Source organism: Aspergillus bombycis (assembly GCF_001792695.1).
Source record: "Aspergillus bombycis strain NRRL26010 chromosome Unknown contig00139, whole genome shotgun sequence".
Lineage (NCBI taxonomy): Eukaryota > Fungi > Ascomycota > Eurotiomycetes > Eurotiales > Aspergillaceae > Aspergillus > Aspergillus bombycis.
Window position 1 is genome coordinate 62,586 of NW_019170141.1, and position 15,829 is coordinate 78,414.

Here is a 15,829-nt window from a genome sequence, read left to right on the forward strand (position 1 = left end):
CATGTTAGATATACATAAACTTGTATAGTACACTTGGATCAGTATCATACAACTATATTACAAACTCTTCTGCTTAAACGCCATGTAGGCTTTCCAGGGTAGTTTCCAATCCGAGCGAAGAAGCTCAGGCCTAAAGATATCAAAATCGACACTCTGCAGCCTATCCAACCACAGACGCGTACCAACCGCAGGCATGAAGACACCGAATGCACGGTTAACCTCATCCAACGGCGACTCCTGCCGCTGATCATCCAAGGCCTCATACTCATGCCCTCCTCGCCCTCATGCTCAAAGTCATGCCCCACATCCTGTCCAGCACGCAGGTTACTCAACATCTGTTGAACAGTAATCAAATGATCACTTGCCCGTGTGGCAACTGTAAAGACCGCATCCCGCAGTCCAGACGCCTCAGCCCCAAGCCTGAAAACCTCTTCCTCCTTCACTCCCGCCTGCGCCATAACATCCAACGGAAGCATCACAGCGCCCTGCCTCGCCGCGCCGCCAGCCTGCTGACCACCCTGCTGCCCCGCCGCACGCGCTGCAGGAAATGCAACCAACGGTAACCCCCGCAAAACAGCCACAATCCCCGCCGCCTTCCCCACATGCGATGCGACATGATCCGCCGTAACAGAGGCCATGGGCAGCGCCGAGAGCGTAAGATACATGAGCGTGGAATACGTACTCTCGGCGTAGGACTCCAGCGCCGCGATATCGGGGTACGGATCATTCGTTAGGCCGCGCTCGCGGGCGCTAATAAGCCGCGTTAACCAGCCTTTGCTGATCCGGGCGTGGCCGTTGGTTCGCTCGTGGAGGTCTGCGATGGCGGAGGAGAGGAGGATGGCGATGGGTTCTTTGGGCGGACTGCCGGCGAGGATCTTGGCAATCGATTCGCGCCAGAATTGGAGGCGCATGAGGCCGATTGTGTGGGAGCTGGTTGTTTCGGGGATCATCGAGAGGGAGACGTTTAGGGCGCGGAGGGCGAGGTAGAATTGTTGAGCGTGCCGCGGGATGAAGGTGTGGAGAGTGTAGGAGGGGCGGTCATATTTACTGCGTAGGTGTTAGATAGGAGGTTCATTTGGGGGCGTGGAATTGTATTGAGACGTACATGAGGAGGTCGGAGCAGTATTTTTGTGCTGCTTGGATTTCGGCTGCTGCGGCCGTTGTTGGACTCGGGCATGGTTTGGAGTGGCTGAAGTGTCTTCTTTGGGATGCTTGGATATTTCGACCGCCGGAGGAGAGCCGGGCTATTTGGCGGCTTGTGCCGCGTGCGGGTTGGAGCATTTCTTTGAGTGATGATGTGGTGAGAGAGTTGAGGCGTCTCTTCAAGAGCGGCGGTGGTTGTTTTGCGGTCGAACTAAAAAATCCCGGAGAGAGGATGAAATAGCATTGCGGGTACGCCGTACCTGAGAGCCAAGGTGGAGCTGCGTCAAACGATCAGTTAAATGACAATTGACGGAGAAGAGACAGTAGCACATACATATTCCTACCCCAAGATAGAAGTTAGTATTCTGAGGGGATTGACAATTTTGCCCTTTTCGGGAGTAAAAGAAAATGACGTCGGCCCGTGATTTCGCGTATCTCCGGCGCGTCCTCCGCGCCAATCATCCATGCAGATTATTAACAATGCAGCATCAAAGGTTTTGCGCGCCCTGAGACCCCTGACGGGAATCTTTTCTCTCACTCACTAAAGCGGCGGCCGCTACATGATGGATTCGGGGGATACTGATGGCCGTCCCTTGAAAAAGAGACGATTTTTCGTCGACGAAGACGTGGACACCAGGCCTCCAGCCACTGACTCTACGGCTGACTGCCTCGACGCGTCTACACCTCGGTTCACTCACGATGATCAGCCGCCGGTCGTTCGGTCCCATGGCGTACAGCTTGGCGATGCAATATTTTCGGTAGATGGAGAGGAAAATGAATACATACGAGACGATGATCAGCAGACCGCGAGCTATACTTCGCCACGAGAACAAGAAGCAGAAACCGCCGGAGATACTATAGGGAGAGGGTCAGCATTTACGACACAAAATGGTGCAGTACCAGAAAAGCAGGAGGAGAGAGCGACGGCAGAAAACACATCAGCACAAGAGGGTACAGATGGATTTGACACGGAGGTCTTCATTAGTATCATCGGGGAGCAACTCTCGCCAGACGCGATACGCAAGATTCGGAGTGTAGCTGGCGATGACCTGGAGAGGGCAATTAATGTTTACTTTGATGGGTCATGGAAGTCCCCCTCTGGTAGCGCAAAGAACCAAACCATGCTGACATCCCAACAAACGCTGCCCACACGGTCTACGCCTGTTATTCGGACATCTATGTTTGGGAATTTTGGGAATGGGCTAGGAAGGAAGCGGAGTAGTGCTCCGGCTGAAATTGCACCCCAACATACCTCCCAGCCCTTGGTGAGATACGTCGGTGCCTTCGGCGTAGGAGCGTGGGCGACTCGGAGTGGAGTGGGGTTTATCAAACATGGAGATCGTGTTAACATTGAGCGTGCAAGATCTCAGCCAGTCTCGAAGCGTGGTCGTGGTGGGAGAGTTTTCACAAACAATAGGGGCGACGTTTTAACTCGCTTCACCAATCAGTCTGGCCAGGAAATTGGAAGACTTCCTCAGGAGACAGCGGCATGGGTATCGACTTTGCTTGACCAAAAAGTCTGTAAGCTCGAGGGAGTCTGTGTATTCGCACCGGATAGAATCCGCGTGAACGACACAATATACCTGCAACTATGGTGTTACTTACGCATAGAGGCGTTTCAATCTGGCATTCTGGATAGCTCAATCGATGATAATCGATCGACAACCATCTTCGAAGAGAAAGAAAGCACTGAGGAGAAGCGGCTACGACTTCGCCAGGTCGCTCTGGTGAAGCTCTTCGATGAGATCGGTCTGCAACCGACCTCCGCCAACGACATGACCCTGAAACATAAGAAAGAAGGTTTGCTGCGTGCAGTGGAAATAGCAGAACAGTACGATAAAAATAAAAGAGAGAACAAATCGAATAACGACTCATCTGAAGACGAAGAGTCCCCGGAACTAGAGGAAGATCAACTTGATACTTTATACAAGAAGGCCCAGACTTTCGATTTCAGTATGCCAGAGGCCGAGCCTCCACCAACGTTCTCGTTGAAACTCCGAAAATACCAGAAGCAAGCCCTTCACTGGATGTTAGCCAAGGAGAAAGATAATAAGTCCGCTAGAGGTCCATCAATGAACCCGCTGTGGGAAGAATATGCCTGGCCAAACAAAGATGTTGAGGATCACAACCTTCCGACTATTGAGGGACTCGATCACTTCTACGTCAACCCGTATTCCGGAGAGCTTAGTCTCGACTTCCCAGCACAAGAACAGCACTGTCTTGGAGGCATTTTAGCTGATGAAATGGGCTTGGGTAAAACCATCGAGATGCTTAGTCTTGTTCACTGTCATAGAAACCTGCCTCCCGGCCAAGCAGCAGATGGCCCAAGCTCCGTCTCCGGCCTAGCAAGGTTACCCTCCTCGACCTCTGGCGTGGTACCCGCTCCTTACACTACTCTTGTTGTCGCTCCCACCTCTCTTCTTTCGCAGTGGGAGAGTGAAGCCCTGAAAGCCTCTGAACCAGGTTCAATGAAGGTCCTGATGTACTATGGTAACGAGAAGTATGTCAACCTCAGAGAGCTGTGCGCATCAGGTAACCCTACTGCTCCTAATGTAATAGTCACGAGCTACGGAGTTATCCTCTCAGAATATCGACAGATGTTGTCGTCAGCGACATTCTCGACTGCTACGCCAGGTGGCTTGTTTTCGGTAGAATTCTTCCGTGTCATTCTTGATGAAGCACACCTTATCAAGAATAGGCTGTCGAAGACTGCGAGAGCTTGTTACGAGCTTAAAGCGACTCACCGATGGGTCCTCACCGGGACACCTATCGTTAACCGCTTGGAGGATTTGTTCAGCTTAGTACGATTTCTCAAGGTCGAACCGTGGAATAACTTCTCCTTTTGGAAAACCTTCATCACCGTGCCTTTCGAGTCTAAAGACTACGTACGGGCCCTCAATGTGGTACAGACCGTTCTTGAGCCTTTAGTCCTCCGACGTACCAAGACGATGAAAACCCCAGAAGGGGAGCCTCTAGTACCATTGCCACGTCGGACCATTACAATTGAGGAGGTCGAACTCCCAGAGCAAGAAAGAGAGATTTATGATTATATCTATACCCGAGCAAAACGTACATTCAACGATAACATCGAGGCAGGTACCTTGCTGAAATCGTTCACGACGATCTTCGCTCAGATTCTCCGGTTACGCCAAACATGCTGCCATCCAATTCTAACCCGCAACAAAGCCATCGTAGCAGACGAAGAAGATGCAGCGGCGGCAGCCAACGATGGCAACGGGCTCAAGGATGACATGGACCTACAGGAGCTTATAGACCGGTTCACAACAGCCACCGAACCAGCAGACTCTAACCAAGGCCAGGAAACCTCCAACAAATTCACCACCTACGCTCTGAAACAGATTCAAAACGAGTCCAGCGGCGAATGTCCCATCTGCTCGGAGGAACCCATGATCGACCCAGCAGTAACCACCTGCTGGCACAGCGCATGCAAAAAATGCCTAGAGGACTATATACGCCACCAAACAGACAAGGGCAACTCTCCCCGATGTTTCTCATGCCGCGCACCAGTAAGCAACAGAGATATCTTCGAAGTCATCCGCCATCAATCACCAACCACCACACCCCCAGAAAACGACATATACAGCAGCACTCCTCTATCCAACACCCAACCCGCACCTCGAATCTCTCTCCGCCGCATAAACCCCCTCTCCCCTTCCGCCCACACTTCCGCCAAAATCCACTCCCTCATCAACCACCTCAGCCGCGTCCCATCCAACACCAAATCAGTCGTCTTCTCCCAATTCACCAGCTTCCTCGACCTAATCGCCCCGCAACTCGACAAAGCCGGCATCCCCTACGTCCGTCTCGACGGAACAATGGCCCAAAAAGCCCGAGCCGAAGTGCTCGTCCAGTTCAACAAAACCGAAACCTTCGACCAAGAAGAAATCGAAGATGCAGAGGGAGAAGACGACTCTAATAGCCCCTTCCCCAGAAAATTACTACCGACTAGAAAGGGCCACACATCGGCGAGGCCCAGTCCCAGGGTTCTTCTCATCAGTCTTCGGGCCGGTGGCGTGGGTCTCAATCTCACGGCGGCTAGTAATGTGTTCATGATGGATCCGTGGTGGAGCTTTGCCATCGAGGCCCAGGCTATTGATCGCGTTCATCGCATGGGCCAGTTGAGGGATGTAGCTGTCACACGGTTTGTTGTTAAGGATTCGATCGAGGCGAGGATGTTGCAGATACAGGAGCGGAAGATGAATATTGCTGGGTCGTTGGGGTTGAGAGTTGGGGGAGATGGGAACGAGGATAAGAAGGAGAGGATTGAGGACATTAAGATGCTGTTTGAATAGGCTCATCTGTCTGGCGGATATACAGTGTTACCCCGGTTTAGCATAATAATGCCCTCACCCTAAATATAATGCAACTGGTTAGGATTCAATAGAACTTGGCTTGGAAACCAGAAGGTATCTTCCATTATTGTACAGACTATACACTAAAGCAATCCGCGAGAATAACAATACACAAATAGGTCATCAAGTTTCAATCATCACACGTCACACAGTCTGTAGGCCAATTATAGATTTTAGGACTTATTGGGATGAATAACCCTCTCTACCTTCTCCTTAATGTGAGCCATAGTACCTCCCGAATGAGAACTATCCTTAGAATGCTTCTTGTCCGAAGATTCATGCTTGCTGCTACCGCCAGGCTCACCAGCTGCCGCAGCTATACAAACAGTTAGTCTCGTCCATTCTCCCGAATCCTTGAGAGAGTTAGAAAATTAACTTACCAGGCTTTCCGTCATCCTCAGCCCTAGCAACCTTCTCATCTCGCTTCCAGTGCTCTCTGGGCTCAGCGACAGAGGGCCCGCGAAGAGCCTCCTTGCTCACATGGTCAGTCTTAGGGGGGAAACCCACATGCTCGACATCATCGTCCTTCTTGGTAGGCTTGGACGTAGACTCCTGAGTGCTGCTTTGGCCCTCTGCTGTCGTGCTTGGGGTTCGTTGCTCGGTAGTAGAATTGGATTTCTGGGGCGCAGATTCGGCGATGCCAGAGCTGGGATGTCTGGCTGCGGTACTGGTTGGTTCCTCTGTAATGCCGGAGCTAGGCTGTCTGGCCTCGATACCAGTACCGATGGACTGAGAAGACCGATCGGGGATTTGAGCCTGGCTTCCGTAACTGGTTGTAGAGTCCAGATTCCGGGACCCTTCTAGCCCGGAGGTAGAGGTGTGGGTGCCAATGGTCTGGGAAGACCGGTCGGGGATCTGAGTCTCACTTCCTCCGTAACTGGTTGTAGGGCCCAGGTTCTGGGATCCTTCTAGACCTGAGGAGGCGTGTGTGTCTTTTTCGAAAACAGGCTTGTGGGTAGTAGAAGCTGGCTGTCTGAGACCAGTTGCCTGGGCGTCTTGATCCAGGGCCGGCTTCATAGGGGAAGTCTGACCGGTGCTGGAGGTGGTGTGTCCAAGACCAGATGTCTCGACACCCCTGTCTAGACCGGACTTCTGGGTAGAGGGGTGTCTCAGCCCGGTTGGGTGAGTAGTGTCTGCTCCGAGAGCTGAGGTCTGAGCGGAAGTTGCGCCTCCAAGAGTACCCGTATGTCTGAGACCGGATGGATGAGATTCAGATGGGAGAGCAGATGCCTGGGCGGCTGTTGCGTCCCCGAGACCACCTCCGGAACTCTTGTGTCCAGATCCGGCACCAGCGGTACCAATAGTGGCAGCACCAGCACCAGCCAAGGAACCCTGGTTAAGTCCAGAGTTCGTATCACTGTGGCCGTGGGTGAGACCTGAGGGCTGGTTGTGACGGTCAAGGTTGGACCCCAGGCTCCTCTGTTCTGGGACTCGGTGTGGCTGGGAACCGTACTTTGCGGCGGTTTCGCCGATAGGGTTCAACTCGGGTTGCATAGCGGCTGGGCCACTTGCTGCCTTGCTGTTGCTGGACTTGAGACTCGAGGAGCGGTCGGCGGGAGTAATCGATGAAAGAGCCTCAGGGACGAGAGCTGTGTTCTCTTTGGATTGGGGAGCGCCGGGTTGCTCTGATTATATGTTAGTTATGTGAACTATACAGGGCGACACGTGGTTTGTTGTGACAAGATGGCCGAAGAACAACAGTAATACTCACCAGGACGGTTTCCAGCGTCGTAAGGATCAGTAGCGGTTCCTCTGCCTTGGACTCCAGAGATTGGCTCCTCGCCGTGCTGGGTCCATTGCTGTTCAGAGGACCGGTAGTCGTTCCTGAGAGAGTCAGCGGCTGTGTGCCAGGCTTTGTCGAAGGGCTCCATGGTTGTAATGTGGAAACAGAATTGAGTTTGAAGAAGTACGGAGAGGTAGGGCTAAGAATCCGAAGATATTGCTTGTATATTGCTTGGTGAGGTAGTATTAAGAGAAAGTTGATGATCTTGATCACTTGGCTCTCTGGTAGCGTCTTTTACGGGGTATATATCAGCGCCAGTTCCATCCACGGTACGTCAGTGGCATTGAAACAAAAAGAAACTCATATCCGGCTCGACAACGATCAGCGCAAGAAGTTTCCAATGGTGAAGGAGATCATCTGCTCGATGTCATCATCTAGGGCTGATGACGTCACCCGCCACGGCAGGCAGTCCTGAATTTCAAGGCCTCAAATCCACCCACGGAGCCAATGGTGGGTGGTTTTTCAGACAAAAAATAGAAACAAAAGTAAACTAACACGCATGCACATGTTCCCTTTGAAGTCATTGGACAAATTCGTCAGAAATGATATAACTATGAACTATTAGAACCCTCAATGATGACACCGCCCGAGTCAGCAACTCCATGAATGTACAATTGGCGTATTGCGTGAAATCCCAGCCATTGTCCATGTAAACGATTGCACAATTAACCCAAATTAAAGGAAAGAAAAGGAAACAAGAAAAAGAGTAAGACAAGCACTGTCCCCTTTGCGGTGGTAATGCTGTACATCAATCAAACAGATCATATCAATCGCTCGCCCACCCGTGTCATGCAAACTCTTACTTAGTGTTTGCTCCCTTCCTTCTTGGCTTCCGGGTTCAGAGGGCTGTCAGGATCGTATCCAACGCTTTTCACAATACCTAATCCCTTTGTCTTTCCTTCACGGAAAAGTACCCGGTCTCCAGGCGCCAGAAACTCTGGGCGCTGCACGAAACGGAAAGCCACCAGGGCACGATCACCCGTTCTGATAAAGGGACGGTCAATGTCAATGACAGAACATGTTTGACTCACGGCCCCAACATGCAACATCGCTTGGTACCGAGGCTTGATGGTAGTAGCATGGGAGAGAATGAGTACTAGATCCAGTCAGAGTAAACACTACACAGGTGACACAGCATGTGGTCCTACCTTCCGCAACGAACTCCCGGTAAACTTTGGGAGGCTGGTCCAACTTCTTGAGAACAACCATACCCTTTCGAACCTCTTTCCTTCGTACTCGCTTTAGCGCGAACGAGCCAGACTGCCCCGCAAAGCAGGCGTTGACAGATATCCGTTTCCGTTCGATGGACTTGATCGTAGTTGTGGTGAATTGTCCAAGTGAATCAGGGCCAACAAGTACCGTATCACCCGCGTGAATTACCCCTGACTTGGCCACCCCCGATACCACCGTGCCTACATGTGGCACGGAGAATGTGTCGTTGATAAGGAACTCAAACGGCGCGTCGGCATTGTAGTGGCCACGATGGGGAAGAATGTTCAAGAAAGTCCGTACCAGGTCCAGATTTTCTCCTGTCACGTTGGACACCTGAAAGATAGGACAAATCCGCTGACTGACGAACTGCGTTGCTGTGTTGATGGTCTGATCCATGTCTTTCACGAAAATGGGTATTTTGCGAGCCCCGGGAGACTTGAGGATTTTATTTAATTGAGACAAGGTCTCCTGGAGAATCTGTGGGGGGCAGATATCAATCTTGGTAACAATGATCATCACAGGAACATTCAGAGCCAATGCAATTCCCAAATGCTCTTTGCTCATACCGATCAAACCGTTATTAGCCGCAACCATCAATAAGCAGTAGTTGGGGCTGCTGCTTAGCATGCCAAAGACCGTAGTCCGCAAGTATCGCTCGTGACCGGCCAAATCCGAGAAGGAGATGACCTTAGCAGACCGCTTCCCTATCTCTTCCCAAGACAGTTTGCGGCCCTGAGCGCTGCTCACGATCTCTCCGCGACTGTCGAATCCCATAATCTCCATGCCGACAGAGCTGGTCCGGCCGCTCTCGATTTCATGTTTATGTCGGAAAAGATTGACTCGAGCTTTGCCGCGGCCATCGTCGAGATTTCCCTTTACGAGAACTCCGAGCATGGTACTCTTGCCAGCATCCACGTTGCCCACAACCGCTATCCGGAGCTCAGCCATTTCCTCCACGGTTTCTGCTGGCTGCCGGATGAGGAGCTTGCCGCACGAACCCTTCATTCGATCATTTCTGACCTTGGATTCCTCAGGGCCTCCCACATTGTAGGTAACAAGAATACGGCAGTGTGCCGGCAGCGTTCCTGCCGCTTCCCGTACACGCTGCAACGCCGTTTCCCATTGGGACACATCAAAGCCCATGGACTCACCACCATCCTCAATACCCACGTCGAATATCGCTTCACCATGACCTTCATCGATGCGTGTTTGTATAACGCTTCCCAATAGTTGCAGACTGTCCTCTTGTTGATCACCTGTATTCAACAACAAGTCTTTTAATCTGGTTGGCTTCGGAGTGTCAGACAATCCTAGCTGGTCAAGGATCTCCAGTTCTGCATGATCTTCGTGGATTCGGGATACACTGGCAGTAGAGTAGCCGCTGTCGCTCGGAGCAACGGAGCGATGCGCTTGCTGTTTTTCAGCGTATTCCGCGAAATCGCTGAGCGCCTATGCGTTGACAGTCAGCAGGTGGGGCAGAGGCAAGGGAGGAGAGGTATACGATCTCGCCTCTGCGCCGCTCCTCTGGAGTAAGTTTCGGTCCAGCCGGGGCCATGCTTGAATTTTTGATTGTAGACAATGAGGGTGCTGTAGAACTGGGACTATTTAATACACGGTACTATACGAGCTGTATGGTCGGATAGGTGACAATTCGCCTCTGGCGCATTCAGATACGTATTCGTGTTATCATAATTTCACAACAATGGCTAAAGAGATTCAGCGGATGGGACGGTAAAGGACCGCGTTAGCCGATACAGAGCGTAACTGAATAACTCAGGGGAAGAATTAGGAATGTTTGGGGGGGGGGTTAAATAGCTGAAAAGATTGACGTGGTGTGAGGCTGAACTGAGACGTGTGGAGCGGATTTGGGGGAAGCTTTATCGATAAATTAAATGGGCGAAGTCACCGCCTGAGTCATATGCCCCGACAGAAGCACGACGAATGCCATGGACCACAACATGTAAATAGTAAATTACTTATGACATAAAAAAATAAATTGAGTCGCCTACAGAAGATATGACTCAGGTCGCATGCCATGACGGAGTCATCATCTGATGTTTAGGCTCTAATCTCTTTGCACATGACATCTGATTAACAAGTGCCATGTCTTCGTCGATGACACACGTAAGACCCAGGAACCGGAATAAAAACTATAGTCCACCACTCTGGGGCCATCGCTCGGTTTCATAGTTCCCTTCCTTATGATCCAGTATGTAGGAGAGTCAATAGTCTCCTTAGAGCTCGGGGTTTCCTTTCGACGAGTCCATCATCCATTTCGTCCATCCGATCCTATCAGGCTTGCGGGGATATTAAAACGACGGAGTCTCCTGAACAACGGTATTAGTTGGGTTGTCTCAATTTAGGCTCCGATGTGATGGGTAGTTGTTCCGACGCACCTCGCACAAAGAGCATTTCCTCCTGTCTCTTGATTGTCTGTAGCAAGCGATATATTAGCCATTGTCGTCCCCAAGGAAATCCATCTTCGAAAGAAAATTATCGCTTCGCCGAAGGCGCAGATGGAATCGGACAAGACGGGATCAGAAGGAAGCCAAGCGACGTACTCGAATTATTTCTTCCTCGTTCTCATCCTCCTCTACCACGTAGATGGTCTCCTCCACATCTCCCATCACCAAGTTGCAATGGCTGTCGTATGCCTACCACAGGACACTAATCAGCCTCCGATCAAACAGAAATTCGAACTAGCAGTAGCACAGCAGGAAACCTACATGGAGACGGCCCTTGAGCTCGCGATCACCGCGGAGCTTGACGAAGACGATTTCATCCAGGGAAAGGCGCACCAGATCCAAAGGTTCGGAGACGGAGATGGTGCCCGCATCTTCCGTGTCGGCCATTTTCTGATTGAGCGAATGAAAGAGGAGAGGGGGAAGCAAAAGAGGGGAACGATTGAAAGGGGGTTTAGGAAGTCAGTTAGTCGTAGCAGTAACCGAGGGTAGCAACTCTAAGCTGTCGCGTTCAGGCCGTGTCAATCAAATCAATTGACTGCAGCAAATGAGGAGAAGCTGCAGGGATTCGTTGCCAAGGCGGCACCAACACGAAACAGATGACTTCAAAGAGGTCGGGCAAGCTGTGCAGTTTGTCCTACGCAACTTCGTTTCCTTAGACCTCAGGGAGGACCTCTTTTGTGGTGCAATTTTTGATATCCTCAACGGTCTCGATGCGGGGACTCGTACTTGCAAGTGAGAGATTTAGCTCTCACTTGGTGGTTCCCTCGTGCGGTCGCAATCGGTCCACTCAATTCGCTCTTTGCGCTGGGCCCACTCGACTGATAGTACCCGCCCGCGATCCCACTCAGTGGAGGTCCTTCAACAACATTCCCAAGGATGCCTCTTGGAATGTGAATAATAGCTCCCAGAATGGTCGGAGATCCTCTCAAATCCGTGTCGCAAGCTCCCATTTGAGTACGACAAGTATCCTCGAAGGTGGTGGCAGTCATGATGACCACGTACCCCACACCGCTGACGCGGTACCAAGTACCCACGAGGATCTGAGTGCACGGAAGGCCGCATTTTATGAGATTATCCAAGATGGCCAGCCTGATCAGGTCATGGACGCGCTGCTCGATCCTCGAAACGAAGAGTTGGTTGGCTCGATGCCTCAGACCGTATTCGTTGAAGTCTTCCATCTACTCTCCCCGGCCTACTTTGTGGTTCCCTATCGCGAGATCCACCGGCCTATCCATCCAAGTGCCGCGAAAATCAAGAGATTCGAGTCGCTAGACTCCATTTTCAACGATTTTGCTACCAAATTAGCTACGGTTGTTTCGATTCGACGGTCGGCCGGTCAGTTTCTTGGTCTAGCGGAATACACTCACCTGCTGGATTGCGCACGGTCCATTGGAGATGCTCTCATGGCCGACTACATTTGGCATAGCATGACAGAAGACGAAGTTGTGCCAGATGTGACATGCTACAATTATTACATGGAAGCCAAGGTCTGGGACAAAGCCTATACTGGGCGAGAGAGATATCACACGCGGATGACGCCTTATGCTTATCGGAAAAGAAGGTTTTTTCACCAAAATGTCGGCTGGGAGGGCTACCGTACCGCTGAAAAGAGCGTCCGAAAAGAAGTGCTTCAGATATTCAACGAAATGACTGAACAAGGGTATCATGGCGATGAGACTAGTTTCATCAATGTGATGTTGGCATCCAGCCGTGTAGGTCATGTGCAGGGGATGAAGAACGTGCTCAAAGTAGCGTGGAATATCGATATTGATGCGCTCGCGACACTGGATCAGTCTGAATTGCCTCCAGCCACTAGTTACGACCGATCATCTCCTTTGTACCCTTCAAGTCGCCTCCTGTTTGCAATCGCTCATGCATTCGGCACAAACAATGATATTTCCGGTGCATTGCGAGCCATTGAATTCGTTTCAAACTCATATGATATCCCTGTCCCAGAACCAGTCTGGCTTGAATTGCTCGAGCGCGCCTTTGTCCTATCACGGAACCGGTTTGGTCCAGACGCAAAGCGGAATGCATTAGGCAAAGTGCCTCCCGAGTTTGTGAAGGGTGTGTTCGAAACAATGACGTCGAGCAATTTCAATGTTCGTCCTACAGTCGATGTGCATCGTATCCTTGCCAAGACCGCATGGGATCAAGCCAGACTGTCGGAATTCCAACATCACATGTGTGCTGCTTATGACCTGCTGCGAGAAACCAGGCAGAAGCGGAGGACAGCGAGAGATATCATCGAAGCTTATCTAGGAGGGGCGTCGTCAAGCGGTTCTTCCCGACGGAGATCGCGGATTGACACTACGCTTCTACAATCACGAGGCTTCGCCGAGGCGGTACACACCTATGATGTCCTCCGATTACGCACCGCCCAGCATACCATCACCATGGAACGCTTCGCGAGACTCCTCGTTACGCACAAACGGTGGACGGGCCGCGACAATCCGGTATGGGAACGCTGCCTCCTCCCTAAAGTGCTTGAAGAGTGGAAGGATTTTCTACCACAGTCCGTCCAGTACCACATCAGGGGCGGCCTAGTCGATCTCCTAGGCGTGACACACTGGGGCCAACATAGATTGACACTTCACAATAGGGTCCCAGTCCGTCGACCTACTGCGGAGAACGGCATTGAGCTGGACGAGGAGGCCATGGAAATGGAGGACGATTTCGTCTGGGCAAAGTATTTACGCTCCAACCCCGATCTCGACTTAGACATGGCGCCACTGAAACGACTCTTCTCCGGAGTCGCGGAGAGAACCCGCAGACCTAGACCATCTGCCATAGATAGAGAATATGTCACCGAGCCCCAAAATCTGGGCTACGAGGCCGACGGACTGTCCGATCTACCGGCGGAAGACTATGCCGGAACGCAATGGACTGCACAGAGACAGAAGGAAAGAGAAACGCCTGGTGTTATACCTGGGAACTTTGATGTGGTATTCACTTAGCTTTGCTTTATCTTGTCATGTTTGTTCTCTTTCTCTTATCCTCGCCGTTTTATTCACGCCTTGAACAATCCGCAAAGCCGGGTTGATGAGCTGCTTATTCGATCAGTTATGAAGCTTTTGATATTTAAGTGTGTTGTTCCGCATCGGCCATATACCCTGTCCATAGTATCTGTTGCCAATGAAAATATTTACTTTGCCTGCCAATATGCTTTACATTGATATTGCTGTCGTAGGTCAACCGCATACAGTAAGCAAAATTATCGAGCAACAGATGCTCTCTCCACGTACAGCAGTCAAGGATAGCACCATTAAGAAAGAAAAAAAAAACCCCCGATATTTACCAATATACTAAGCCTTGGCGTTTATATGTCAAGTAACCTTATGGTCAAATTTCAGCCTCCCTAGGATTGTCCTTGGCTATATACAGCAAGTCACGCAGGTCTGACTGCGCCTCGCTCTAATAAGATGGTTGGTTTTATTGCTCAGTTAATGTACAGAGGGCCTTTCCGGGAGCCACTGTGTTTAAATGGAGACGTAAAGAATACATACTTGGCTTACCAGATATGTGAATCTGCAGTAGCCATGCATCAGGGCTTGGCTTCACCCGAATGGTGCAATGTCCAAATCCCTTCATAATGCCATAAGCTTTCAGCTCGTCGCCATTCCCTGGGTCACTTAAACCTTCTCACGCTTGAGGTCATTCACCGCCATATAACGACCGAAAGTAATCCACCCATATCGAAACCAAACCATCTGGCTCTGATGAGCCTTAACCATAGCCGACTGCGCCGTCATCCATTCACCAACAGAGCTAACAAACAGAAGCCTCGCAGGCGTATCCTCCTTCGAGGTACGAGACGAGCCCCTCAAACTCGAGGACAGAGCATCGACAGCCCCACGCGCCATGCTCAACGGCGCATCAAGCACACCGATATATTTGCGCAAGATGTTCGTCGTGGTGAGCGTGTACAGCGAGATCGGGCAGGTATACCCGGGTTTATCCTTCATCAAGGTGCGAAGGAAGTGGACAGCGCCATGGTAGAGAGAACGGTGGTTGGGATGGTTGCTTATACCCCGTCTGTCGAAGGTGAGGAGCACGTCGATGGTTGCGACGGGTGGTTTATCCCTCGTTGCTCCTCGTTTCCGGGAACCGGACTGAGCTTCGCCCATTTCGGGAGCGAAGGCTGAGGTAAGTAAAGATGAGACATCGCTTTCTGTCCAGGTGGCGCTCATGCTGTCGGGGAAGCGGGTTGGGTCGTCTACGATGAGGACATCGGACTCGTTGCGGAGGCCCAGATGCACGGCGCTTTTTTGGAGCTCCTTTTTGCGGATGTGGCCTAGTCCATCCGCGTCTCCTGGTAGGTTGTTAGCTTGCTTGGAGCTGGGTGTGATGTGGTTCTATATAACGTACCACTACTGAGACATAGGATCTTGAGATGGTTTCCCAGTTCTGGTTTGGTTAAGGCTAGCACAGTCGGTGCGAAGAACATGGCCTCATCGTCGGGGTGGGCTATTAAAAGACATATTCGCTTGTTGTACAGGCGAGGGAAATTACGAGCAAATGGTGAGGAAGACGTTGCGGATAATGTCCAGAAGATGAAGACGGCTGTGACCGCGAAGCCCAATGTTATGAAGGATGATGAAGACATAGCACGAAATTTGAGTACTCAATTGGATGGCCACGCCTTAAGCTAGAAAAGTGAAATATGGGACCCACAGGACTAAACAACAAGGTTATTTTAAGAATTATGGATTAAAGGAGCAAACACGAAATTGACTATTGAATGTAGTGGAGGTACATCCGGTATTCTCACACACCTTAGTATATTCCAGTCCAGTTTGTATCTGTTCAAGGTGGTATATCTCGAGCCAGTCAATGTCAGCTCAATTGTAGTC

At 51.0% G+C, this 15,829-nt stretch overlaps 7 protein-coding genes across 7 annotated transcripts; 2 read left to right on the forward strand and 5 right to left on the reverse strand.

The window, feature by feature from the left end:
- Positions 1–57: 57 nt before the first annotated feature.
- On the reverse strand, positions 58–1,281 carry ABOM_011068 (uncharacterized protein; the record flags this gene model as incomplete). Its single annotated transcript, XM_022538196.1, has 3 exons — positions 58–130; positions 187–1,047; positions 1,106–1,281. The coding sequence occupies 3 exons, from the start codon at positions 1,279–1,281 to the stop codon at positions 58–60; spliced, it is 1,110 nt and encodes a 369-aa protein (XP_022384284.1).
- Positions 1,282–1,706: 425 nt separating this feature from the next.
- Positions 1,707–5,456, forward strand: ABOM_011069 (DEAD/DEAH box helicase; the record flags this gene model as incomplete). Its single annotated transcript, XM_022538197.1, has 1 exon — positions 1,707–5,456. The coding sequence occupies one exon, from the start codon at positions 1,707–1,709 to the stop codon at positions 5,454–5,456; it is 3,750 nt and encodes a 1,249-aa protein (XP_022384283.1).
- Positions 5,457–5,689: 233 nt separating this feature from the next.
- On the reverse strand, positions 5,690–7,387 carry ABOM_011070 (uncharacterized protein; the record flags this gene model as incomplete). The annotated part of the gene is made up of 3 exons (XM_022538198.1): positions 5,690–5,832; positions 5,897–7,141; positions 7,228–7,387. 3 exons carry the CDS (start codon positions 7,385–7,387, stop codon positions 5,690–5,692), a joined length of 1,548 nt encoding a protein of 515 aa, XP_022384281.1.
- Positions 7,388–8,102: 715 nt separating this feature from the next.
- ABOM_011071 (putative GTP binding protein (GTPBP1)) lies at positions 8,103–10,066 on the reverse strand (the record flags this gene model as incomplete). The annotated part of the gene is made up of 3 exons (XM_022538199.1): positions 8,103–8,395; positions 8,448–9,960; positions 10,013–10,066. 3 exons carry the CDS (start codon positions 10,064–10,066, stop codon positions 8,103–8,105), a joined length of 1,860 nt encoding a protein of 619 aa, XP_022384282.1.
- Positions 10,067–10,803: 737 nt separating this feature from the next.
- Positions 10,804–11,363, reverse strand: ABOM_011072 (U4/U6-U5 snRNP complex subunit LSM3; the record flags this gene model as incomplete). The annotated part of the gene is made up of 4 exons (XM_022538200.1): positions 10,804–10,838; positions 10,908–10,944; positions 11,073–11,165; positions 11,238–11,363. 4 exons carry the CDS (start codon positions 11,361–11,363, stop codon positions 10,804–10,806), a joined length of 291 nt encoding a protein of 96 aa, XP_022384292.1.
- A 323-nt stretch (positions 11,364–11,686) lies between these two features.
- ABOM_011073 (uncharacterized protein) lies at positions 11,687–13,933 on the forward strand (the record flags this gene model as incomplete). Its single annotated transcript, XM_022538201.1, has 1 exon — positions 11,687–13,933. One exon carries the CDS (start codon positions 11,687–11,689, stop codon positions 13,931–13,933), a length of 2,247 nt encoding a protein of 748 aa, XP_022384293.1.
- Positions 13,934–14,608: 675 nt separating this feature from the next.
- ABOM_011074 (PIG-L family deacetylase) lies at positions 14,609–15,582 on the reverse strand (the record flags this gene model as incomplete). Its single annotated transcript, XM_022538202.1, has 2 exons — positions 14,609–15,288; positions 15,345–15,582. The coding sequence occupies 2 exons, from the start codon at positions 15,580–15,582 to the stop codon at positions 14,609–14,611; spliced, it is 918 nt and encodes a 305-aa protein (XP_022384294.1).
- Between the last annotated feature and the right edge of the window lie 247 nt (positions 15,583–15,829).